General features: G+C 38.7%; 1 protein-coding gene across 1 annotated transcript; it reads left to right on the top strand.

Annotated features, from left to right (window-relative positions):
• The first annotated feature begins 403 nt into the window (after window positions 1-403).
• LOC147748903 (uncharacterized) lies at window positions 404-18061 on the top strand. The gene is made up of 14 exons (XM_086936499.1): window positions 404-525; window positions 1754-1874; window positions 3104-3224; window positions 4452-4571; window positions 5800-5920; window positions 7150-7270; window positions 8498-8617; window positions 9847-9966; window positions 11196-11315; window positions 12545-12665; window positions 13894-14014; window positions 15243-15363; window positions 16593-16712; window positions 17942-18061. The coding sequence occupies exons 6-11, from the start codon at window positions 7160-7162 to the stop codon at window positions 13956-13958; spliced, it is 657 nt and encodes a 218-aa protein (XP_086792625.1). The 5' UTR covers window positions 404-525; window positions 1754-1874; window positions 3104-3224; window positions 4452-4571; window positions 5800-5920; window positions 7150-7159; the 3' UTR covers window positions 13959-14014; window positions 15243-15363; window positions 16593-16712; window positions 17942-18061.
• Window positions 18062-24744: the final 6683 nt, after the last annotated feature.

Below are 24744 nucleotides of genomic sequence, written 5' to 3'. Positions count from 1 at the left end.
TGCTGAACTGGTAGGAATTGGCTAAAATGAGGATGGTAAATATGCTATTCATCGTTTTTATTATTCCCATTAATTGTAACATAACCCTTCCGCTCTCAACTAATCAGCTGGCTTAATTGCTAATGGTGTACCATATCCTAACACAAATGAATTGAGAAGGGTTCACTGCCACTTGGCTGGCAAAAAGATCTATATATCTATGTCCTAATGTATGTGCTACAGTTGTTTAGAGAGTGTTAGCAAGTGAGGCGTGGGATTCAAAAAAAGTATGGGATTTTAAAAACACAAATTGGGATTTGATTTTCTAATGAGCTGTTGATTTTCACAATAATATAGACTCCATACTATTGATCTGTTTACCCTTTATAAAAATTGTGCTAACAGTGGACTTTTCCATCTGCAGATTATACTGAATGGCCAGCAGTGGCAGTGTTTCACCACAGAATTTCTCTGCCTTGCCGAGACTGAAGGAAAAAAAAAAAAGCAAGTCTTCCGGCATACGGCATCAATTTACCAAATTATATGGCAAGTAAAACTCACAATCATTCCTTTAGGCATTAAAAAGACGTTCACAGCATTTGAATTTCCTCATTACCTTCTAGTGGGAGCCTGTGCCTGAATATATTTTCTGTCAATAAGGAAGTAATATGGATCACATTGTGTTGGTCATGATAGTTAACAAACCTTCAACACTACTAAAGTCTGCTTTAGATCCTGGTGCTAGCAATGTTCCCTTTGAGGAATTTGCTGCCTTTGAGGTTGAAATGCACTATCTCACTTTAGAACTATAGTGTTTCCTTCTCAAAGAACAAAACTCATTTAACCTTCCCCTGCACTTGCATGTTGGGCTCTGATACTCAAGATGGATTGGTATTAGGGATAATCTCTATTTCTGTATCCCCAGCCCACTTGCAAAAAGGCCGCTATGCTTTAAGTGGTTCAGCATCCTTTACCATTCCCCCTCCTACTTGCCTTACAAACACGGATAGTAACCTACTGCATAACTTCTGAAATATCATCCTCCTGTGTGGTCAGCTTCCACAAGGACAATTGGTCCACTGGTGCTCTGACGTCATAAATATAAAGCAAGAATGATGTCTGACCTGAGGGCCATTCTGTTGCCTAGCAATCGGACATCATAAAGCAAAAACAAGATGTTGTCTGACATGAGGGCCACTCTGTTGCCTATTAAGCAGTAGGATACATTCATCTTGGTAATTAAATGAGTAGTAGGGTAGACAGGATGCCCTACTGTAAACTAAGATGTTAAGATTAAAGAAATTGGCATTTTTTTAGACTTCTGAATTTGTGTGAAAGTGCGTTTGAGCATAAGAGTCTCAACTTTACTATTGCTGAACTGGTAGGAATTGGCTAAAATGAGGATGGTAAATATGCTATTCATCGTTTTTATTATTCCCATTAATTGTAACATAACCCTTCCGCTCTCAACTAATCAGCTGGCTTAATTGCTAATGGTGTACCATATCCTAACACAAATGAATTGAGAAGGGTTCACTGCCACTTGGCTGGCAAAAAGATCTATATATCTATGTCCTAATGTATGTGCTGCAGTTGTTTAGAGAGTGTTAGCAAGTGAGGCGTGGGATTCAAAAAAAGTATGGGATTTTAAAAACACAAATTGTGATTTGATTTTCTAATGAGCTGTTGATTTTCACAATAATATAGACTCCATACTATTGATCTGTTTACCCTTTATAAAAATTGTGCTAACAGTGGACTTTTCCATCTGCAGATTATACTGAATGGCCAGCAGTGGCAGTGTTTCACCACAGAATTTCTCTGCCTTGCCGAGACTGAAGGAAAAAAAAAAAGCAAGTCTTCCGGCATACGGCATCAATTCACCAAATTATATGGCAAGTAAAACTCACAATCATTCCTTTAGGCATTAAAAAGACGTTCACAGCATTTGAATTTCCTCATTACCTTCTAGTGGGAGCCTGTGCCTGAATATATTTTCTGTCAATAAGGAAGTAATATGGATCACATTGTGTTGGTCATGATAGTTAACAAACCTTCAACACTACTAAAGCCTGCTTTAGATCCTGGTGCTAGCAATGTTCCCTTTGAGGAATTTGCTGCCTTTGAGGTTGAAATGCACTATCTCACTTTAGAACTATAGTGTTTCCTTCTCAAAGAACAAAACTCATTTAACCTTCCCCTGCACTTTGCATGTTGGGCTCTGATACTCCAGATGGATTGGTATTAGGGATAATCTCTATTTTTGTATCCCCAGCCCACTTTCAAAAAGGCCGCTATGCTTTAAGTGGTTCAGCATCCTTTACCATTCCCCCTCCTACTTGCCTTACAAACACGGATAGTAACCTACTGCATAACTTCTGAAATATCATTCTCCTGTGTGGTCAGCTTCCACAAGGACAATCGGCCCACTGGTGCTCTGATGTCATAAATCTAAAGCAAGAATGTTGTCTGACCTGAGGGCCATTCTGTTGCCTAGCAAACGGACATCATAAAGCAAAAACAAGATGTTGTCTGACATGAGGGCCACTCTGTTGCCTATTAAGCAGTAGGATACATTCATCTTGGTAATTAAATAAGTAGTAGGGTAGACAGGATGCCCTACTGTAAACTAAGATGTTAAGATTAAAGAAATTGGCATTTTTTTAGACTTCTGAATTTGTGTGAAAGTGCGTTTGAGCATAAGAGTCTCAACTTTACTATTGCTGAACTGGTAGGAATTGGCTAAAATGAGGATGGTAAATATGCTATTCATCGTTTTTATTATTCCCATTAATTGTAACATAACCCTTCCGCTCTCAACTAATCAGCTGGCTTAATTGCTAATGGTGTACCATATCCTAACACAAATGAATTGAGAAGGGTTCACTGCCACTTGGCTGGCAAAAAGATCTATATATCTATGTCCTAATGTATGTGCTACAGTTGTTTAGAGAGTGTTAGCAAGTGAGGCGTGGGATTCAAAAAAAGTATGGGATTTTAAAAACACAAATTGGGATTTGATTTTTTAATGAGCTGTTGATTTTCACAATAATATAGACTCCATACTATTGATCTGTTTACCCTTTATAAAAATTGTGCTAACAGTGGACTTTTCCATCTGCAGATTATACTGAATGGCCAGCAGTGGCAGTGTTTCACCACAGAATTTCTCTGCCTTGCTGAGACTGAAGGAAAAAAAAAAAGCAAGTCTTCCGGCATACGGCATCAATTCACCAAATTATATGGCAAGTAAAACTCACAATCATTCCTTTAGGCATTAAAAAGACGTTCACAGCATTTGAATTTCCTCATTACCTTCTAGTGGGAGCCTGTGCCTGAATATATTTTCTGTCAATAAGGAAGTAATATGGATCACATTGTGTTGGTCATGATAGTTAACAAACCTTCAACACTACTAAAGTCTGCTTTAGATCCTGGTGCTAGCAATGTTCCCTTTGAGGAATTTGCTGCCTTTGAGGTTGAAATGCACTATCTCACTTTAGAACTATAGTGTTTCCTTCTCAAAGAACAAAACTCATTTAACCTTCCCCTGCACTTTGCATGTTGGGCTCTGATACTCAAGATGGATTGGTATTAGGGATAATCTCTATTTCTGTATCCCCAGCCCACTTTCAAAAAGGCCGCTATGCTTTAAGTGGTTCAGCATCCTTTACCATTCCCCCTCCTACTTGCCTTACAAACACGGATAGTAACCTACTGCATAACTTCTGAAATATCATCCTCCTGTGTGGTCAGCTTCCACAAGGACAATTGGTCCACTGGTGCTCTGACGTCAGAAATCTAAAGCAAGAATGTTGTCTGACCTGAGGGCCATTCTGTTGCCTAGCAAACGGACATCATAAAGCAAAAACAAGATGTTGTCTGACATGAGGGCCACTCTGTTGCCTATTAAGCAGTAGGATACATTCATCTTGGTAATTAAATGAGTAGTAGGGTAGACAGGATGCCCTACTGTAAACTAAGATGTTAAGATTAAAGAAATTGGCATTTTTTTAGACTTCTGAATTTGTGTGAAAGTGCGTTTGAGCATAAGAGTCTCAACTTTACTATTGCTGAACTGGTAGGAATTGGCTAAAATGAGGATGGTAAATATGCTATTCATCGTTTTTATTATTCCCATTAATTGTAACATAACCCTTCCGCTCTCAGCTAATCAGCTGGCTTAATTGCTAATGGTGTACCATATCCTAACACAAATGAATTGAGAAGGGTTCACTGCCACTTGGCTGGCAAAAAGATCTATATATCTATGTCCTAATGTATGTGCTACAGTTGTTTAGAGTGTTAGCAAGTGAGGCGTGGGATTCAAAAAAAGTATGGGATTTTAAAAACACAAATTGGGATTTGATTTTCTAATGAGCTGTTGATTTTCACAATAATATAGACTCCATACTATTGATCTGTTTACCCTTTATAAAAATTGTGCTAACAGTGGACTTTTCCATCTGCAGATTATACTGAATGGCCAGCAGTGGCAGTGTTTCACCACAGAATTTCTCTGTCTTGCTGAGACTGAAGGAAAAAAAAAAGCAAGTCTTCCGGCATACGGCATCAATTCACCAAATTATATGGCAAGTAAAACTCACAATCATTCCTTTAGGCATTAAAAAGACGTTCACAGCATTTGAATTTCCTCATTACCTTCTAGTGGGAGCCTGTGCCTGAATATATTTTCTGTCAATAAGGAAGTAATATGGATCACATTGTGTTGGTCATGATAGTTAACAAACCTTCAACACTACTAAAGTCTGCTTTAGATCCTGGTGCTAGCAATGTTCCCTTTGAGGAATTTGCTGCCTTTGAGGTTGAAATGCACTATCTCACTTTAGAACTATAGTGTTTCCTTCTCAAAGAACAAAACTCATTTAACCTTCCCCTGCACTTGCATGTTGGGCTCTGATACTCAAGATGGATTGGTATTAGGGATAATCTCTATTTCTGTATCCCCAGCCCACTTGCAAAAAGGCCGCTATGCTTTAAGTGGTTCAGCATCCTTTACCATTCCCCCTCCTACTTGCCTTACAAACACGGATAGTAACCTACTGCATAACTTCTGAAATATCATCCTCCTGTGTGGTCAGCTTCCACAAGGACAATTGGTCCACTGGTGCTCTGACGTCATAAATATAAAGCAAGAATGATGTCTGACCTGAGGGCCATTCTGTTGCCTAGCAATCGGACATCATAAAGCAAAAACAAGATGTTGTCTGACATGAGGGCCACTCTGTTGCCTATTAAGCAGTAGGATACATTCATCTTGGTAATTAAATGAGTAGTAGGGTAGACAGGATGCCCTACTGTAAACTAAGATGTTAAGATTAAAGAAATTGGCATTTTTTTAGACTTCTGAATTTGTGTGAAAGTGCGTTTGAGCATAAGAGTCTCAACTTTACTATTGCTGAACTGGTAGGAATTGGCTAAAATGAGGATGGTAAATATGCTATTCATCGTTTTTATTATTCCCATTAATTGTAACATAACCCTTCCGCTCTCAACTAATCAGCTGGCTTAATTGCTAATGGTGTACCATATCCTAACACAAATGAATTGAGAAGGGTTCACTGCCACTTGGCTGGCAAAAAGATCTATATATCTATGTCCTAATGTATGTGCTGCAGTTGTTTAGAGAGTGTTAGCAAGTGAGGCGTGGGATTCAAAAAAAGTATGGGATTTTAAAAACACAAATTGTGATTTGATTTTCTAATGAGCTGTTGATTTTCACAATAATATAGACTCCATACTATTGATCTGTTTACCCTTTATAAAAATTGTGCTAACAGTGGACTTTTCCATCTGCAGATTATACTGAATGGCCAGCAGTGGCAGTGTTTCACCACAGAATTTCTCTGCCTTGCCGAGACTGAAGGAAAAAAAAAAAGCAAGTCTTCCGGCATACGGCATCAATTCACCAAATTATATGGCAAGTAAAACTCACAATCATTCCTTTAGGCATTAAAAAGACGTTCACAGCATTTGAATTTCCTCATTACCTTCTAGTGGGAGCCTGTGCCTGAATATATTTTCTGTCAATAAGGAAGTAATATGGATCACATTGTGTTGGTCATGATAGTTAACAAACCTTCAACACTACTAAAGCCTGCTTTAGATCCTGGTGCTAGCAATGTTCCCTTTGAGGAATTTGCTGCCTTTGAGGTTGAAATGCACTATCTCACTTTAGAACTATAGTGTTTCCTTCTCAAAGAACAAAACTCATTTAACCTTCCCCTGCACTTTGCATGTTGGGCTCTGATACTCCAGATGGATTGGTATTAGGGATAATCTCTATTTTTGTATCCCCAGCCCACTTTCAAAAAGGCCGCTATGCTTTAAGTGGTTCAGCATCCTTTACCATTCCCCCTCCTACTTGCCTTACAAACACGGATAGTAACCTACTGCATAACTTCTGAAATATCATTCTCCTGTGTGGTCAGCTTCCACAAGGACAATCGGCCCACTGGTGCTCTGATGTCATAAATCTAAAGCAAGAATGTTGTCTGACCTGAGGGCCATTCTGTTGCCTAGCAAACGGACATCATAAAGCAAAAACAAGATGTTGTCTGACATGAGGGCCACTCTGTTGCCTATTAAGCAGTAGGATACATTCATCTTGGTAATTAAATAAGTAGTAGGGTAGACAGGATGCCCTACTGTAAACTAAGATGTTAAGATTAAAGAAATTGGCATTTTTTTAGACTTCTGAATTTGTGTGAAAGTGCGTTTGAGCATAAGAGTCTCAACTTTACTATTGCTGAACTGGTAGGAATTGGCTAAAATGAGGATGGTAAATATGCTATTCATCGTTTTTATTATTCCCATTAATTGTAACATAACCCTTCCGCTCTCAACTAATCAGCTGGCTTAATTGCTAATGGTGTACCATATCCTAACACAAATGAATTGAGAAGGGTTCACTGCCACTTGGCTGGCAAAAAGATCTATATATCTATGTCCTAATGTATGTGCTACAGTTGTTTAGAGAGTGTTAGCAAGTGAGGCGTGGGATTCAAAAAAAGTATGGGATTTTAAAAACACAAATTGGGATTTGATTTTTTAATGAGCTGTTGATTTTCACAATAATATAGACTCCATACTATTGATCTGTTTACCCTTTATAAAAATTGTGCTAACAGTGGACTTTTCCATCTGCAGATTATACTGAATGGCCAGCAGTGGCAGTGTTTCACCACAGAATTTCTCTGCCTTGCTGAGACTGAAGGAAAAAAAAAAAGCAAGTCTTCCGGCATACGGCATCAATTCACCAAATTATATGGCAAGTAAAACTCACAATCATTCCTTTAGGCATTAAAAAGACGTTCACAGCATTTGAATTTCCTCATTACCTTCTAGTGGGAGCCTGTGCCTGAATATATTTTCTGTCAATAAGGAAGTAATATGGATCACATTGTGTTGGTCATGATAGTTAACAAACCTTCAACACTACTAAAGTCTGCTTTAGATCCTGGTGCTAGCAATGTTCCCTTTGAGGAATTTGCTGCCTTTGAGGTTGAAATGCACTATCTCACTTTAGAACTATAGTGTTTCCTTCTCAAAGAACAAAACTCATTTAACCTTCCCCTGCACTTTGCATGTTGGGCTCTGATACTCAAGATGGATTGGTATTAGGGATAATCTCTATTTCTGTATCCCCAGCCCACTTTCAAAAAGGCCGCTATGCTTTAAGTGGTTCAGCATCCTTTACCATTCCCCCTCCTACTTGCCTTACAAACACGGATAGTAACCTACTGCATAACTTCTGAAATATCATCCTCCTGTGTGGTCAGCTTCCACAAGGACAATTGGTCCACTGGTGCTCTGACGTCAGAAATCTAAAGCAAGAATGTTGTCTGACCTGAGGGCCATTCTGTTGCCTAGCAAACGGACATCATAAAGCAAAAACAAGATGTTGTCTGACATGAGGGCCACTCTGTTGCCTATTAAGCAGTAGGATACATTCATCTTGGTAATTAAATGAGTAGTAGGGTAGACAGGATGCCCTACTGTAAACTAAGATGTTAAGATTAAAGAAATTGGCATTTTTTTAGACTTCTGAATTTGTGTGAAAGTGCGTTTGAGCATAAGAGTCTCAACTTTACTATTGCTGAACTGGTAGGAATTGGCTAAAATGAGGATGGTAAATATGCTATTCATCGTTTTTATTATTCCCATTAATTGTAACATAACCCTTCCGCTCTCAGCTAATCAGCTGGCTTAATTGCTAATGGTGTACCATATCCTAACACAAATGAATTGAGAAGGGTTCACTGCCACTTGGCTGGCAAAAAGATCTATATATCTATGTCCTAATGTATGTGCTACAGTTGTTTAGAGTGTTAGCAAGTGAGGCGTGGGATTCAAAAAAAGTATGGGATTTTAAAAACACAAATTGGGATTTGATTTTCTAATGAGCTGTTGATTTTCACAATAATATAGACTCCATACTATTGATCTGTTTACCCTTTATAAAAATTGTGCTAACAGTGGACTTTTCCATCTGCAGATTATACTGAATGGCCAGCAGTGGCAGTGTTTCACCACAGAATTTCTCTGTCTTGCTGAGACTGAAGGAAAAAAAAAAGCAAGTCTTCCGGCATACGGCATCAATTCACCAAATTATATGGCAAGTAAAACTCACAATCATTCCTTTAGGCATTAAAAAGACGTTCACAGCATTTGAATTTCCTCATTACCTTCTAGTGGGAGCCTGTGCCTGAATATATTTTCTGTCAATAAGGAAGTAATATGGATCACATTGTGTTGGTCATGATAGTTAACAAACCTTCAACACTACTAAAGTCTGCTTTAGATCCTGGTGCTAGCAATGTTCCCTTTGAGGAATTTGCTGCCTTTGAGGTTGAAATGCACTATCTCACTTTAGAACTATAGTGTTTCCTTCTCAAAGAACAAAACTCATTTAACCTTCCCCTGCACTTTGCATGTTGGGCTCTGATACTCAAGATGGATTGGTATTAGGGATAATCTCTATTTCTGTATCCCCAGCCCACTTTCAAAAAGGCCGCTATGCTTTAAGTGGTTCAGCATCCTTTACCATTCCCCCTCCTACTTGCCTTACAAACACGGATAGTAACCTACTGCATAACTTCTGAAATATCATCCTCCTGTGTGGTCAGCTTCCACAAGGACAATTGGTCCACTGGTGCTCTGACGTCATAAATATAAAGCAAGAATGTTGTCTGACCTGAGGGCCATTCTGTTGCCTAGCAAACGGACATCATAAAGCAAAAACAAGATGTTGTCTGACATGAGGGCCACTCTGTTGCCTATTAAGCAGTAGGATACATTCATCTTGGTAATTAAATGAGTAGTAGGGTAGACAGGATGCCCTACTGTAAACTAAGATGTTAAGATTAAAGAAATTGGCATTTTTTTAGACTTCTGAATTTGTGTGAAAGTGCGTTTGAGCATAAGAGTCTCAACTTTACTATTGCTGAACTGGTAGGAATTGGCTAAAATGAGGATGGTAAATATGCTATTCATCGTTTTTATTATTCCCATTAATTGTAACATAACCCTTCCGCTCTCAACTAATCAGCTGGCTTAATTAATAATGGTGTACCATATCCTAACACAAATGAATTGAGAAGGGTTCACTGCCACTTGGCTGGCAAAAAGATCTATATATCTATGTCCTAATGTATGTGCTGCAGTTGTTTAGAGAGTGTTAGCAAGTGAGGCGTGGGATTCAAAAAAAGTATGGGATTTTAAAAACACAAATTGGGATTTGATTTTCTAATAAGCTGTTGATTTTCACAATAATATAGACTCCATACTATTGATCTGTTTACCCTTTATAAAAATTGTGCTAACAGTGGACTTTTCCATCTGCAGATTATACTGAATGGCCAGCAGTGGCAGTGTTTCACCACAGAATTTCTCTGCCTTGCCGAGACTGAAGGAAAAAAAAAAGCAAGTCTTCCGGCATACGGCATCAATTCACCAAATTATATGGCAAGTAAAACTCACAATCATTCCTTTAGGCATTAAAAAGACGTTCACAGCATTTGAATTTCCTCATTACCTTCTAGTGGGAGCCTGTGCCTGAATATATTTTCTGTCAATAAGGAAGTAATATGGATCACATTGTGTTGGTCATGATAGTTAACAAACCTTCAACACTACTAAAGCCTGCTTTAGATCCTGGTGCTAGCAATGTTCCCTTTGAGGAATTTGCTGCCTTTGAGGTTGAAATGCACTATCTCACTTTAGAACTATAGTGTTTCCTTCTCAAAGAACAAAACTCATTTAACCTTCCCCTGCACTTTGCATGTTGGGCTCTGATACTCGAGATGGATTGGTATTAGGGATAATCTCTATTTTTGTATCCCCAGCCCACTTTCAAAAAGGCCGCTATGCTTTAAGTGGTTCAGCATCCTTTACCATTCCCCCTCCTACTTGCCTTACAAACACGGATAGTAACCTACTGCATAACTTCTGAAATATCATCCTCCTGTGTGGTCAGCTTCCACAAGGACAATCGGCCCACTGGTGCTCTGATGTCATAAATCTAAAGCAAGAATGTTGTCTGACCTGAGGGCCATTCTGTTGCCTAGCAAACGGACATCATAAAGCAAAAACAAGATGTTGTCTGACATGAGGGCCACTCTGTTGCCTATTAAGCAGTAGGATACATTCATCTTGGTAATTAAATGAGTAGTAGGGTAGACAGGATGCCCTACTGTAAACTAAGATGTTAAGATTAAAGAAATTGGCATTTTTTTAGACTTCTGAATTTGTGTGAAAGTGCGTTTGAGCATAAGAGTCTCAACTTTACTATTGCTGAACTGGTAGGAATTGGCTAAAATGAGGATGGTAAATATGCTATTCATCGTTTTTATTATTCCCATTAATTGTAACATAACCCTTCCGCTCTCAACTAATCAGCTGGCTTAATTGCTAATGGTGTACCATATCCTAACACAAATGAATTGAGAAGGGTTCACTGCCACTTGGCTGGCAAAAAGATCTATATATCTATGTCCTAATGTATGTGCTACAGTTGTTTAGAGAGTGTTAGCAAGTGAGGCGTGGGATTCAAAAAAAGTATGGGATTTTAAAAACACAAATTGGGATTTGATTTTCTAATGAGCTGTTGATTTTCACAATAATATAGACTCCATACTATTGATCTGTTTACCCTTTATAAAAATTGTGCTAACAGTGGACTTTTCCATCTGCAGATTATACTGAATGGCCAGCAGTGGCAGTGTTTCACCACAGAATTTCTCTGCCTTGCTGAGACTGAAGGAAAAAAAAAAGCAAGTCTTCCGGCATACGGCATCAATTCACCAAATTATATGGCAAGTAAAACTCACAATCATTCCTTTAGGCATTAAAAAGACGTTCACAGCATTTGAATTTCCTCATTACCTTCTAGTGGGAGCCTGTGCCTGAATATATTTTCTGTCAATAAGGAAGTAATATGGATCACATTGTGTTGGTCATGATAGTTAACAAACCTTCAACACTACTAAAGCCTGCTTTAAATCCTGGTGCTAGCAATGTTCCCTTTGAGGAATTTGCTGCCTTTGAGGTTGAAATGCACTATCTCACTTTAGAACTATAGTGTTTCCTTCTCAAAGAACAAAACTCATTTAACCTTCCCCTGCACTTTGCATGTTGGGCTCTGATACTCCAGATGGATTGGTATTAGGGATAATCTCTATTTTTGTATCCCCAGCCCACTTTCAAAAAGGCCGCTATGCTTTAAGTGGTTCAGCATCCTTTACCATTCCCCCTCCTACTTGCCTTACAAACACGGATAGTAACCTACTGCATAACTTCTGAAATCTCATCCTCCTGTGTGGTCAGCTTCCACGAGGACAATTGGTCCACTGGTGCTCTGATGTCATAAATCTAAAGCAAGAATGTTGTCTGACCTGAGGGCCATTCTGTTGCCTAGCAAACGGACATCATAAAGCAAAAACAAGATGTTGTCTGACATGAGGGCCACTCTGTTGCCTATTAAGCAGTAGGATACATTCATCTTGGTAATTAAATGAGTAGTAGGGTAGACAGGATGCCCTACTGTAAACTAAGATGTTAAGATTAAAGAAATTGGCATTTTTTTAGACTTCTGAATTTGTGTGAAAGTGCGTTTGAGCATAAGAGTCTCAACTTTACTATTGCCGAACTGGTAGGAATTGGCTAAAATGAGGATGGTAAATATGCTATTCATCGTTTTTATTATTCCCATTAATTGTAACATAACCCTTCCGCTCTCAACTAATCAGCTGGCTTAATTGCTAAATGTGTACCATATCCTAACACAAATGAATTGAGAAGGGTTCACTGCCACTTGGCTGGCAAAAAGATCTATATATCTATGTCCTAATGTATGTGCTACAGTTGTTTAGAGAGTGTTAGCAAGTGAGGCGTGGGATTCAAAAAAAGTATGGGATTTTAAAAACACAAATTGGGATTTGATTTTCTAATGAGCTGTTGATTTTCACAATAATATAGACTCCATACTATTGATCTGTTTACCCTTTATAAAAATTGTGCTAACAGTGGACTTTTACATCTGCAGATTATACTGAATGGCCAGCAGTGGCAGTGTTTCACCACAGAATTTCTCTGCCTTGCCGAGACTGAAGGAAAAAAAAAAAGCAAGTCTTCCGGCATACGGCATCAATTCACCAAATTATATGGCAAGTAAAACTCACAATCATTCCTTTAGGCATTAAAAAGACGTTCACAGCATTTGAATTTCCTCATTACCTTCTAGTGGGAGCCTGTGCCTGAATATATTTTCTGTCAATAAGGAAGTAATATGGATCACATTGTGCTGGTCATGATAGTTAACAAACCTTCAACACTACTAAAGCCTGCTTTAAATCCTGGTGCTAGCAATGTTCCCTTTGAGGAATTTGCTGCCTTTGAGGTTGAAATGCACTATCTCACTTTAGAACTATAGTGTTTCCTTCTCAAAGAACAAAACTCATTTAACCTTCCCCTGCACTTTGCATGTTGGGCTCTGATACTCAAGATGGATTGGTATTAGGGATAATCTCTATTTTTGTATCCCCAGCCCACTTTCAAAAAGGCCGCTATGCTTTAAGTGGTTCAGCATCCTTTACCATTCCCCCTCCTACTTGCCTTACAAACACGGATAGTAACCTACTGCATAACTTCTGAAATCTCATCCTCCTGTGTAGTCAGCTTCCACAAGGACAATTGGTCCACTGGTGCTCTGACGTCAAATCTAAAGCAAGAATGTTGTCTGACCTGAGGGCCATTCTGTTGCCTAGCAAACGGACATCATAAAGCAAAAACAAGATGTTGTCTGACATGAGGGCCACTCTGTTGCCTATTAAGCAGTAGGATACATTCATCTTGGTAATTAAATGAGTAGTAGGGTAGACAGGATGCCCTACTGTAAACTAAGATGTTAAGATTAAAGAAATTGGCATTTTTTTTAGACTTCTGAATTTGTGTGAAAGTGCGTTTGAGCATAAGAGTCTCAACTTTACTATTGCTGAACTGGTAGGAATTGGCTAAAATGAGGATGGTAAATATGCTATTCATCGTTTTTATTATTCCCATTAATTGTAACATAACCCTTCCGCTCTCAACTAATCAGCTGGCTTAATTGCTAATGGTGTACCATATCCTAACACAAATGAATTGAGAAGGGTTCACTGCCACTTGGCTGGCAAAAAGATCTATATATCTATGTCCTAATGTATGTGCTACAGTTGTTTAGAGAGTGTTAGCAAGTGAGGCGTGGGATTCAAAAAAAGTATGGGATTTTAAAAACACAAATTGGGATTTGATTTTCTAATGAGCTGTTGATTTTCACAATAATATAGACTCCATACTATTGATCTGTTTACCCTTTATAAAAATTGTGCTAACAGTGGACTTTTCCATCTGCAGATTATACTGAATGGCCAGCAGTGGCAGTGTTTCACCACAGAATTTCTCTGCCTTGCCGAGACTGAAGGAAAAAAAAAAAGCAAGTCTTCCGGCATACGGCATCAATTCACCAAATTATATGGCAAGTAAAACTCACAATCATTCCTTTAGGCATTAAAAAGACGTTCACAGCATTTGAATTTCCTCATTACCTTCTAGTGGGAGCCTGTGCCTGAATATATTTTCTGTCAATAAGGAAGTAATATGGATCACATTGTGTTGGTCATGATAGTTAACAAACCTTCAACACTACTAAAGCCTGCTTTAGATCCTGGTGCTAGCAATGTTCCCTTTGAGGAATTTGCTGCCTTTGAGGTTGAAATGCACTATCTCACTTTAGAACTATAGTGTTTCCTTCTCAAAGAACAAAACTCATTTAACCTTCCCCTGCACTTTGCATGTTGGGCTCTGATACTCAAGATGGATTGGTATTAGGGATAATCTCTATTTTTGTATCCCCAGCCCACTTTCAAAAAGGCCGCTATGCTTTAAGTGGTTCAGCATCCTTTACCATTCCCCCTCCTACTTGCCTTACAAACACGGATAGTAACCTACTGCATAACTTCTGAAATCTCATCCTCCTGTGTAGTCAGCTTCCACAAGGACAATTGGTCCACTGGTGCTCTGACGTCAAATCTAAAGCAAGAATGTTGTCTGACCTGAGGGCCATTCTGTTGCCTAGCAAACGGACATCATAAAGCAAAAACAAGATGTTGTCTGACATGAGGGCCACTCTGTTGCCTATTAAGCAGTAGGATACATTCATCTTGGTAATTAAATGAGTAGTAGGGTAGACAGGATGCCCTACTGTAAACTAAGATGTTAAGATTAAAGAAATTGGCATTTTTTTTAGACTTCTGAATTTGTGTGAAAGTGCGTTTGAGCATAAGAGTCTCAACTTTACTATTGCTGAACTGGTAGGAATTGGCTAAAATGAGGATGGTAAATATGCTATTCATCGTTTTTATTATTCCCATTAATTGTAACATAACCCTTCCGCTCTCAACTAATCAGCTGGCTTAATTGCTAATGGTGTACCATATCCTAACACAAATGAATTGAGAAGGGTTCACTGCCACTTGGCTGGCAAAAAGATCTATATATCTATGTCCTAATGTATGTGCTACAGTTGTTTAGAGAGTGTTAGCAAGTGAGGCGTGGGATTCAAAAAAAGTATGGGATTTTAAAAACACAAATTGGGATTTGATTTTCTAATGAGCTGTTGATTTTCACAATAATATAGACTCCATACTATTGATCTGTTTACCCTTTATAAAAATTGTGCTAACAGTGGACTTTTCCATCTGCAGATTATACTGAATGGCCAGCAGTGGCAGTGTTTCACCACAGAATTTCTCTGCCTTGCCGAGACTGAAGGAAAAAAAAAAAGCAAGTCTTCCGGCATACGGCATCAATTCACCAAATTATATGGCAAGTAAAACTCACAATCATTCCTTTAGGCATTAAAAAGACGTTCACAGCATTTGAATTTCCTCATTACCTTCTAGTGGGAGCCTGTGCCTGAATATATTTTCTGTCAATAAGGAAGTAATATGGATCACATTGTGTTGGTCATGATAGTTAACAAACCTTCAACACTACTAAAGCCTGCTTTAGATCCTGGTGCTAGCAATGTTCCCTTTGAGGAATTTGCTGCCTTTGAGGTTGAAATGCACTATCTCACTTTAGAACTATAGTGTTTCCTTCTCAAAGAACAAAACTCATTTAACCTTCCCCTGCACTTTGCACGTTGGGCTCTGATACTCAAGATGGATTGGTATTAGGGATAATCTCTATTTTTGTATCCCCAGCCCACTTTCAAAAAGGCCGCTATGCTTTAAGTGGTTCAGCATCCTTTACCATTCCCCCTCCTACTTGCCTTACAAACACGGATAGTAACCTACTGCATAACTTCTGAAATCTCATCCTCCTGTGTGGTCAGCTTCCACGAGGACAATTGGTCCACTGGTGCTCTGACGTCATAAATCTAAAGCAAGAATGTTGTCTGACCTGAGGGCCATTCTGTTGCCTAGCAAACGGACATCATAAAGCAAAAACAAGATGTTGTCTGACATGAGGGCCACTCTGTTGCCTATTAAGCAGTAGGATACATTCATCTTGGTAATTAAATGAGTAGTAGGGTAGACAGGATGCCCTACTGTAAACTAAGATGTTAAGATTAAAGAAATTGGCATTTTTTTAGACTTCTGAATTTGTGTGAAAGTGCGTTTGAGCATAAGAGTCTCAACTTTACTATTGCTGAACTGGTAGGAATTGGCTAAAATGAGGATGGTAAATATGCTATTCATCGTTTTTATTATTCCCATTAATTGTAACATAACCCTTCCGCTCTCAACTAATCAGCTGGCTTAATTGCTAATGGTGTACCATATCCTAACACAAATGAATTGAGAAGGGTTCACTGCCACTTGGCTGGCAAAAAGATCTATATATCTATGTCCTAATGTATGTGCTACAGTTGTTTAGAGAGTGTTAGCAAGTGAGGCGTGGGATTCAAAAAAAGTATGGGATTTTAAAAACACAAATTGGGATTTGATTTTCTAATGAGCTGTTGATTTTCACAATAATATAGACTCCATACTATTGATCTGTTTACCCTTTATAAAAATTGTGCTAACAGTGGACTTTTCCATCTGCAGATTATACTGAATGGCCAGCAGTGGCAGTGTTTCACCACAGAATTTCTCTGCCTTGCCGAGACTGAAGGAAAAAAAAAAGCAAGTCTTCCGGCATACGGCATCAATTCACCAAATTATATGGCAAGTAAAACTCACAATCATTCCTTTAGGCATTAAAAAGACGTTCACAGCATTTGAATTTCCTCATTACCTTCTAGTGGGAGCCTGTGCCTGAATATATTTTCTGTCAATAAGGAAGTAATATGGATCACATTGTGTTGGTCATGATAGTTAACAAACCTTCAACACTACTAAAGCCTGCTTTAAATCCTGGTGCTAGCAATGTTCCCTTTGAGGAATTTGCTGCCTTTGAGGTTGAAATGCACTATCTCACTTTAGAACTATAGTGTTTCCTTCTCAAAGAACAAAACTCATTTAACCTTCCCCTGCACTTTGCATGTTGGGCTCTGATACTCCAGATGGATTGGTATTAGGGATAATCTCTATTTTTGTATCCCCAGCCCACTTTCAAAAAGGCCGCTATGCTTTAAGTGGTTCAGCATCCTTTACCATTCCCCCTCCTACTTGCCTTACAAACACGGATAGTAACCTACTGCATAACTTCTGAAATCTCATCCTCCTGTGTGGTCAGCTTCCACAAGGACAATTGGTCCACTGGTGCTCTGACGTCATAAATCTAAAGCAAGAATGTTGTCTGACCTGAGGGCCATTCTGTTGCCTAGCAAACGGACATCATAAAGCAAAAACAAGATGTTGTCTGACATGAGGGCCACTCTGTTGCCTATTAAGCAGTAGGATACATTCATCTTGGTAATTAAATGAGTAGTAGGGTAGACAGGATGCCCTACTGTAAACTAAGATGTTAAGATTAAAGAAATTGGCATTTTTTTAGACTTCTGAATTTGTGTGAAAGTGCGTTTGAGCATAAGAGTCTCAACTTTACTATTGCTGAACTGGTAGGAATTGGCTAAAATTAGGATGGTAAATATGCTATTCATCGTTTTTATTATTCCCATTAATTGTAACATAACCCTTCCGCTCTCAACTAATCAGCTGGCTTAATTGCTAATGGTGTACCATATCCTAACACAAATGAATTGAGAAGGGTTCACTGCCACTTGGCTGGCAAAAAGATCTATATATCTATGTCCTAATGTATGTGCTACAGTTGTTTAGAGAGTGTTAGCAAGTGAGGCGTGGGATTCAAAAAAAGTATGGGATTTTAAAAACACAAATTGGGATTTGATTTTCTAATGAGCTGTTGATTTTCACAATAATATAGACTCCATACTATTGATCTGTTTACCCTTTATAAAAATTGTGCTAACAGTGGACTTTTCCATCTGCAGATTATACTGAATGGCCAGCAGTGGCAGTGTTTCACCACAGAATTTCTCTGCCTTGCCGAGACTGAAGGAAAAAAAAAAGCAAGTCTTCCGGCATACGGCATCAATTCACCAAATTATATGGCAAGTAAAACTCACAATCATTCCTTTAGGCATTAAAAAGACGTTCACAGCATTTGAATTTCCTCATTACCTTCTAGTGGGAGCCTGTGCCTGAATATATTTTCTGTCAATAAGGAAGTAATATGGATCACATTGTGCTGGTCATGATAGTTAACAAACCTTCAACACTACTAAAGCCTGCTTTAAATCCTGGTGCTAGCAATGTTCCCTTTGAGGAATTTGCTGCCTTTGAGGTTGAAATGCACTATCTCACTTTAGAACTATAGTGTTTCCTTCTCAAAGAACAAAACTCATTTAACCTTCCCCTGCACTTTGCACGTTGGGCTCTGATACTCAAGATGGATTGGTATTAGGGATAATCTCTATTTTTGTATCCCCAGCCCACTTTCAAAAAGGCCGCTATGCTTTAAGTGGTTCAGCATCCTTTACCATTCCCCCTCCTACTTGCCTTACAAACACGGATAGTAACCTACTGCATAACTTCTGAAATCTCATCCTCCTGTGTGGTCAGCTTCCACGAGGACAATTGGTCCACTGGTGCTCTGACGTCATAAATCTAAAGCAAGAATGTTGTCTGACCTGAGGGCCATTCTGTTGCCTAGCAAACGGACATCATAAAGCAAAAACAAGATGTTGTCTGACATGAGGGCCACTCTGTTGCCTATTAAGCAGTAGGATACATTCATCTTGGTAATTAAATGAGTAGTAGGGTAGACAGGATGCCCTACTGTAAACTAAGATGTTAAGATTAAAGAAATTGGCATTTTTTTAGACTTCTGAATTTGTGTGAAAGTGCGTTTGAGCATAAGAGTCTCAACTTTACTATTGCTGAACTGGTAGGAATTGGCTAAAATGAGGATGGTAAATATGCTATTCATCGTTTTTATTATTCCCATTAATTGTAACATAACCCTTCCGCTCTCAACTAATCAGCTGGCTTAATTGCTAATGGTGTACCATATCCTAACACAAATGAATTGAGAAGGGTTCACTGCCACTTGGCTGGCAAAAAGATCTATATATCTATGTCCTAATGTATGTGCTACAGTTGTTTAGAGAGTGTTAGCAAGTGAGGCGTGGGATTCAAAAAAAGTATGGGATTTTAAAAACACAAATTGGGATTTGATTTTCTAATGAGCTGTTGATTTTCACAATAATATAGACTCCATACTATTGATCTGTTTACCCTTTATAAAAATTGTGCTAACAGTGGACTTTTCCATCTGCAGATTATACTGAATGGCCAGCAGTGGCAGTGTTTCACCACAGAATTTCTCTGCCTTGCCGAGACTGAAGAAAAAAAAAAAAGCAAGTCTTCCGGCATACGGCATCAATTCACCAAATTATATGGCAAGTAAAACTCACAATCATTCCTTTAGGCATTAAAAAGACGTTCACAGCATTTGAATTTCCTCATTACCTTCTAGTGGGAGCCTGTGCCTGAATATATTTTCTGTCAATAAGGAAGTAATATGGATCACATTGTGTTGGTCATGATAGTTAACAAACCTTCAACACTACTAAAGCCTGCTTTAAATCCTGGTGCTAGCAATGTTCCCTTTGAGGAATTTGCTGCCTTTGAGGTTGAAATGCACTATCTCACTTTAGAACTATAGTGTTTCCTTCTCAAAGAACAAAACTCATTTAACCTTCCCCTGCACTTTGCATGTTGGGCTCTGATACTCCAGATGGATTGGTATTAGGGATAATCTCTATTTTTGTATCCCCAGCCCACTTTCAAAAAGGCCGCTATGCTTTAAGTGGTTCAGCATCCTTTACCATTCCCCCTCCTACTTGCCTTACAAACACGGATAGTAACCTACTGCATAACTTCTGAAATCTCATCCTCCTGTGTGGTCAGCTTCCACAAGGACAATTGGTCCACTGGTGCTCTGACGTCATAAATCTAAAGCAAGAATGTTGTCTGACCTGAGGGCCATTCTGTTGCCTAGCAAACGGACATCATAAAGCAAAAACAAGATGTTGTCTGACATGAGGGCCACTCTGTTGCCTATTAAGCAGTAGGATACATTCATCTTGGTAATTAAATGAGTAGTAGGGTAGACAGGATGCCCTACTGTAAACTAAGATGTTAAGATTAAAGAAATTGGCATTTTTTTAGACTTCTGAATTTGTGTGAAAGTGCGTTTGAGCATAAGAGTCTCAACTTTACTATTGCTGAACTGGTAGGAATTGGCTAAAATTAGGATGGTAAATATGCTATTCATCGTTTTTATTATTCCCATTAATTGTAACATAACCCTTCCGCTCTCAACTAATCAGCTGGCTTAATTGCTAATGGTGTACCATATCCTAACACAAATGAATTGAGAAGGGTTCACTGCCACTTGGCTGGCAAAAAGATCTATATATCTATGTCCTAATGTATGTGCTACAGTTGTTTAGAGAGTGTTAGCAAGTGAGGCGTGGGATTCAAAAAAAGTATGGGATTTTAAAAACACAAATTGGGATTTGATTTTCTAATGAGCTGTTGATTTTCACAATAATATAGACTCCATACTATTGATCTGTTTACCCTTTATAAAAATTGTGCTAACAGTGGACTTTTCCATCTGCAGATTATACTGAATGGCCAGCAGTGGCAGTGTTTCACCACAGAATTTCTCTGCCTTGCCGAGACTGAAGAAAAAAAAAAAAGCAAGTCTTACGGCATCAATTCACCAAATTATATGGCAAGTAAAACTCACAATCATTCCTTTAGGCATTAAAAAGACGTTCACAGCATTTGAATTTCCTCATTACCTTCTAGTGGGAGCCTGTGCCTGAATATATTTTCTGTCAATAAGGAAGTAATATGGATCACATTGTGTTGGTCATGATAGTTAACAAACCTTCAACACTACTAAAGCCTGCTTTAAATCCTGGTGCTAGCAATGTTCCCTTTGAGGAATTTGCTGCCTTTGAGGTTGAAATGCACTATCTCACTTTAGAACTATAGTGTTTCCTTCTCAAAGAACAAAACTCATTTAACCTTCCCCTGCACTTTGCATGTTGGGCTCTGATACTCCAGATGGATTGGTATTAGGGATAATCTCTATTTTTGTATCCCCAGCCCACTTTCAAAAAGGCCGCTATGCTTTAAGTGGTTCAGCATCCTTTACCATTCCCCCTCCTACTTGCCTTACAAACACGGATAGTAACCTACTGCATAACTTCTGAAATCTCATCCTCCTGTGTGGTCAGCTTCCACAAGGACAATTGGTCCACTGGTGCTCTGACGTCATAAATCTAAAGCAAGAATGTTGTCTGACCTGAGGGCCATTCTGTTGCCTAGCAAACGGACATCATAAAGCAAAAACAAGATGTTGTCTGACATGAGGGCCACTCTGTTGCCTATTAAGCAGTAGGATACATTCATCTTGGTAATTAAATGAGTAGTAGGGTAGACAGGATGCCCTACTGTAAACTAAGATGTTAAGATTAAAGAAATTGGCATTTTTTTAGACTTCTGAATTTGTGTGAAAGTGCGTTTGAGCATAAGAGTCTCAACTTTACTATTGCTGAACTGGTAGGAATTGGCTAAAATTAGGATGGTAAATATGCTATTCATCGTTTTTATTATTCCCATTAATTGTAACATAACCCTTCCGCTCTCAACTAATCAGCTGGCTTAATTGCTAATGGTGTACCATATCCTAACACAAATGAATTGAGAAGGGTTCACTGCCACTTGGCTGGCAAAAAGATCTATATATCTATGTCCTAATGTATGTGCTACAGTTGTTTAGAGAGTGTTAGCAAGTGAGGCGTGGGATTCAAAAAAAGTATGGGATTTTAAAAACACAAATTGGGATTTGATTTTCTAATGAGCTGTTGATTTTCACAATAATATAGACTCCATACTATTGATCTGTTTACCCTTTATAAAAATTGTGCTAACAGTGGACTTTTCCATCTGCAGATTATACTGAATGGCCAGCAGTGGCAGTGTTTCACCACAGAATTTCTCTGCCTTGCCGAGACTGAAGGAAAAAAAAAAGCAAGTCTTCCGGCATACGGCATCAATTCACCAAATTATATGGCAAGTAAAACTCACAATCATTCCTTTAGGCATTAAAAAGACGTTCACAGCATTTGAATTTCCTCATTACCTTCTAGTGGGAGCCTGTGCCTGAATATATTTTCTGTCAATAAGGAAGTAATATGGATCACATTGTGCTGGTCATGATAGTTAACAAACCTTCAACACTACTAAAGCCTGCTTTAAATCCTGGTGCTAGCAATGTTCCCTTTGAGGAATTTGCTGCCTTTGAGGTTGAAATGCACTATCTCACTTTAGAACTATAGTGTTTCCTTCTCAAAGAACAAAACTCATTTAACCTTCCCCTGCACTTTGCACGTTGGGCTCTGATACTCAAGATGGATTGGTATTAGGGATAATCTCTATTTTTGTATCCCCAGCCCACTTTCAAAAAGGCCGCTATGCTTTAAGTGGTTCAGCATCCTTTACCATTCCCCCTCCTACTTGCCTTACAAACACGGATAGTAACCTACTGCATAACTTCTGAAATCTCATCCTCCTGTGTGGTCAGCTTCCACGAGGACAATTGGTCCACTGGTGCTCTGACGTCATAAATCTAAAGCAAGAATGTTGTCTGACCTGAGGGCCATTCTGTTGCCTAGCAAACGGACATCATAAAGCAAAAACAAGATGTTGTCTGACATGAGGGCCACTCTGTTGCCTATTAAGCAGTAGGATACATTCATCTTGGTAATTAAATGAGTAGTAGGGTAGACAGGATGCCCTACTGTAAACTAAGATGTTAAGATTAAAGAAATTGGCATTTTTTTAGACTTCTGAATTTGTGTGAAAGTGCGTTTGAGCATAAGAGTCTCAACTTTACTATTGCTGAACTGGTAGGAATTGGCTAAAATGAGGATGGTAAATATGCTATTCATCGTTTTTATTATTCCCATTAATTGTAACATAACCCTTCCGCTCTCAACTAATCAGCTGGCTTAATTGCTAATGGTGTACCATATCCTAACACAAATGAATTGAGAAGGGTTCACTGCCACTTGGCTGGCAAAAAGATCTATATATCTATGTCCTAATGTATGTGCTACAGTTGTTTAGAGAGTGTTAGCAAGTGAGGCGTGGGATTCAAAAAAAGTATGGGATTTTAAAAACACAAATTGGGATTTGATTTTCTAATGAGCTGTTGATTTTCACAATAATATAGACTCCATACTATTGATCTGTTTACCCTTTATAAAAATTGTGCTAACAGTGGACTTTTCCATCTGCAGATTATACTGAATGGCCAGCAGTGGCAGTGTTTCACCACAGAATTTCTCTGCCTTGCCGAGACTGAAGGAAAAAAAAAAGCAAGTCTTCCGGCATACGGCATCAATTCACCAAATTATATGGCAAGTAAAACTCACAATCATTCCTTTAGGCATTAAAAAGACGTTCACAGCATTTGAATTTCCTCATTACCTTCTAGTGGGAGCCTGTGCCTGAATATATTTTCTGTCAATAAGGAAGTAATATGGATCACATTGTGTTGTTCATGATAGTTAACAAACCTTCAACACTACTAAAGCCTGCTTTAAATCCTGGTGCTAGCAATGTTCCCTTTGAGGAATTTGCTGCCTTTGAGGTTGAAATGCACTATCTCACTTTAGAACTATAGTGTTTCCTTCTCAAAGAACAAAACTCATTTAACCTTCCCCTGCACTTTGCATGTTGGGCTCTGATACTCCAGATGGATTGGTATTAGGGATAATCTCTATTTTTGTATCCCCAGCCCACTTTCAAAAAGGCCGCTATGCTTTAAGTGGTTCAGCATCCTTTACCATTCCCCCTCCTACTTGCCTTACAAACACGGATAGTAACCTACTGCATAACTTCTGAAATCTCATCCTCCTGTGTGGTCAGCTTCCACAAGGACAATTGGTCCACTGGTGCTCTGACGTCATAAATCTAAAGCAAGAATGTTGTCTGACCTGAGGGCCATTCTGTTGCCTAGCAAACGGACATCATAAAGCAAAAACAAGATGTTGTCTGACATGAGGGCCACTCTGTTGCCTATTAAGCAGTAGGATACATTCATCTTGGTAATTAAATGAGTAGTAGGGTAGACAGGATGCCCTACTGTAAACTAAGATGTTAAGATTAAAGAAATTGGCATTTTTTTAGACTTCTGAATTTGTGTGAAAGTGCGTTTGAGCATAAGAGTCTCAACTTTACTATTGCTGAACTGGTAGGAATTGGCTAAAATTAGGATGGTAAATATGCTATTCATCGTTTTTATTATTCCCATTAATTGTAACATAACCCTTCCGCTCTCAACTAATCAGCTGGCTTAATTGCTAATGGTGTACCATATCCTAACACAAATGAATTGAGAAGGGTTCACTGCCACTTGGCTGGCAAAAAGATCTATATATCTATGTCCTAATGTATGTGCTACAGTTGTTTAGAGAGTGTTAGCAAGTGAGGCGTGGGATTCAAAAAAAGTATGGGATTTTAAAAACACAAATTGGGATTTGATTTTCTAATGAGCTGTTGATTTTCACAATAATATAGACTCCATACTATTGATCTGTTTACCCTTTATAAAAATTGTGCTAACAGTGGACTTTTCCATCTGCAGATTATACTGAATGGCCAGCAGTGGCAGTGTTTCACCACAGAATTTCTCTGCCTTGCCGAGACT

The sequence above is a fragment of the Lissotriton vulgaris genome, chromosome 1_1, assembly GCF_964263255.1.
Source record: "Lissotriton vulgaris chromosome 1_1, aLisVul1.2, whole genome shotgun sequence".
Lineage (NCBI taxonomy): Eukaryota > Metazoa > Chordata > Amphibia > Caudata > Salamandridae > Lissotriton > Lissotriton vulgaris.
The sequence above is the reverse complement of the archived record's forward strand: the minus strand, read 5'-3'. Positions and strand labels throughout refer to the sequence as shown.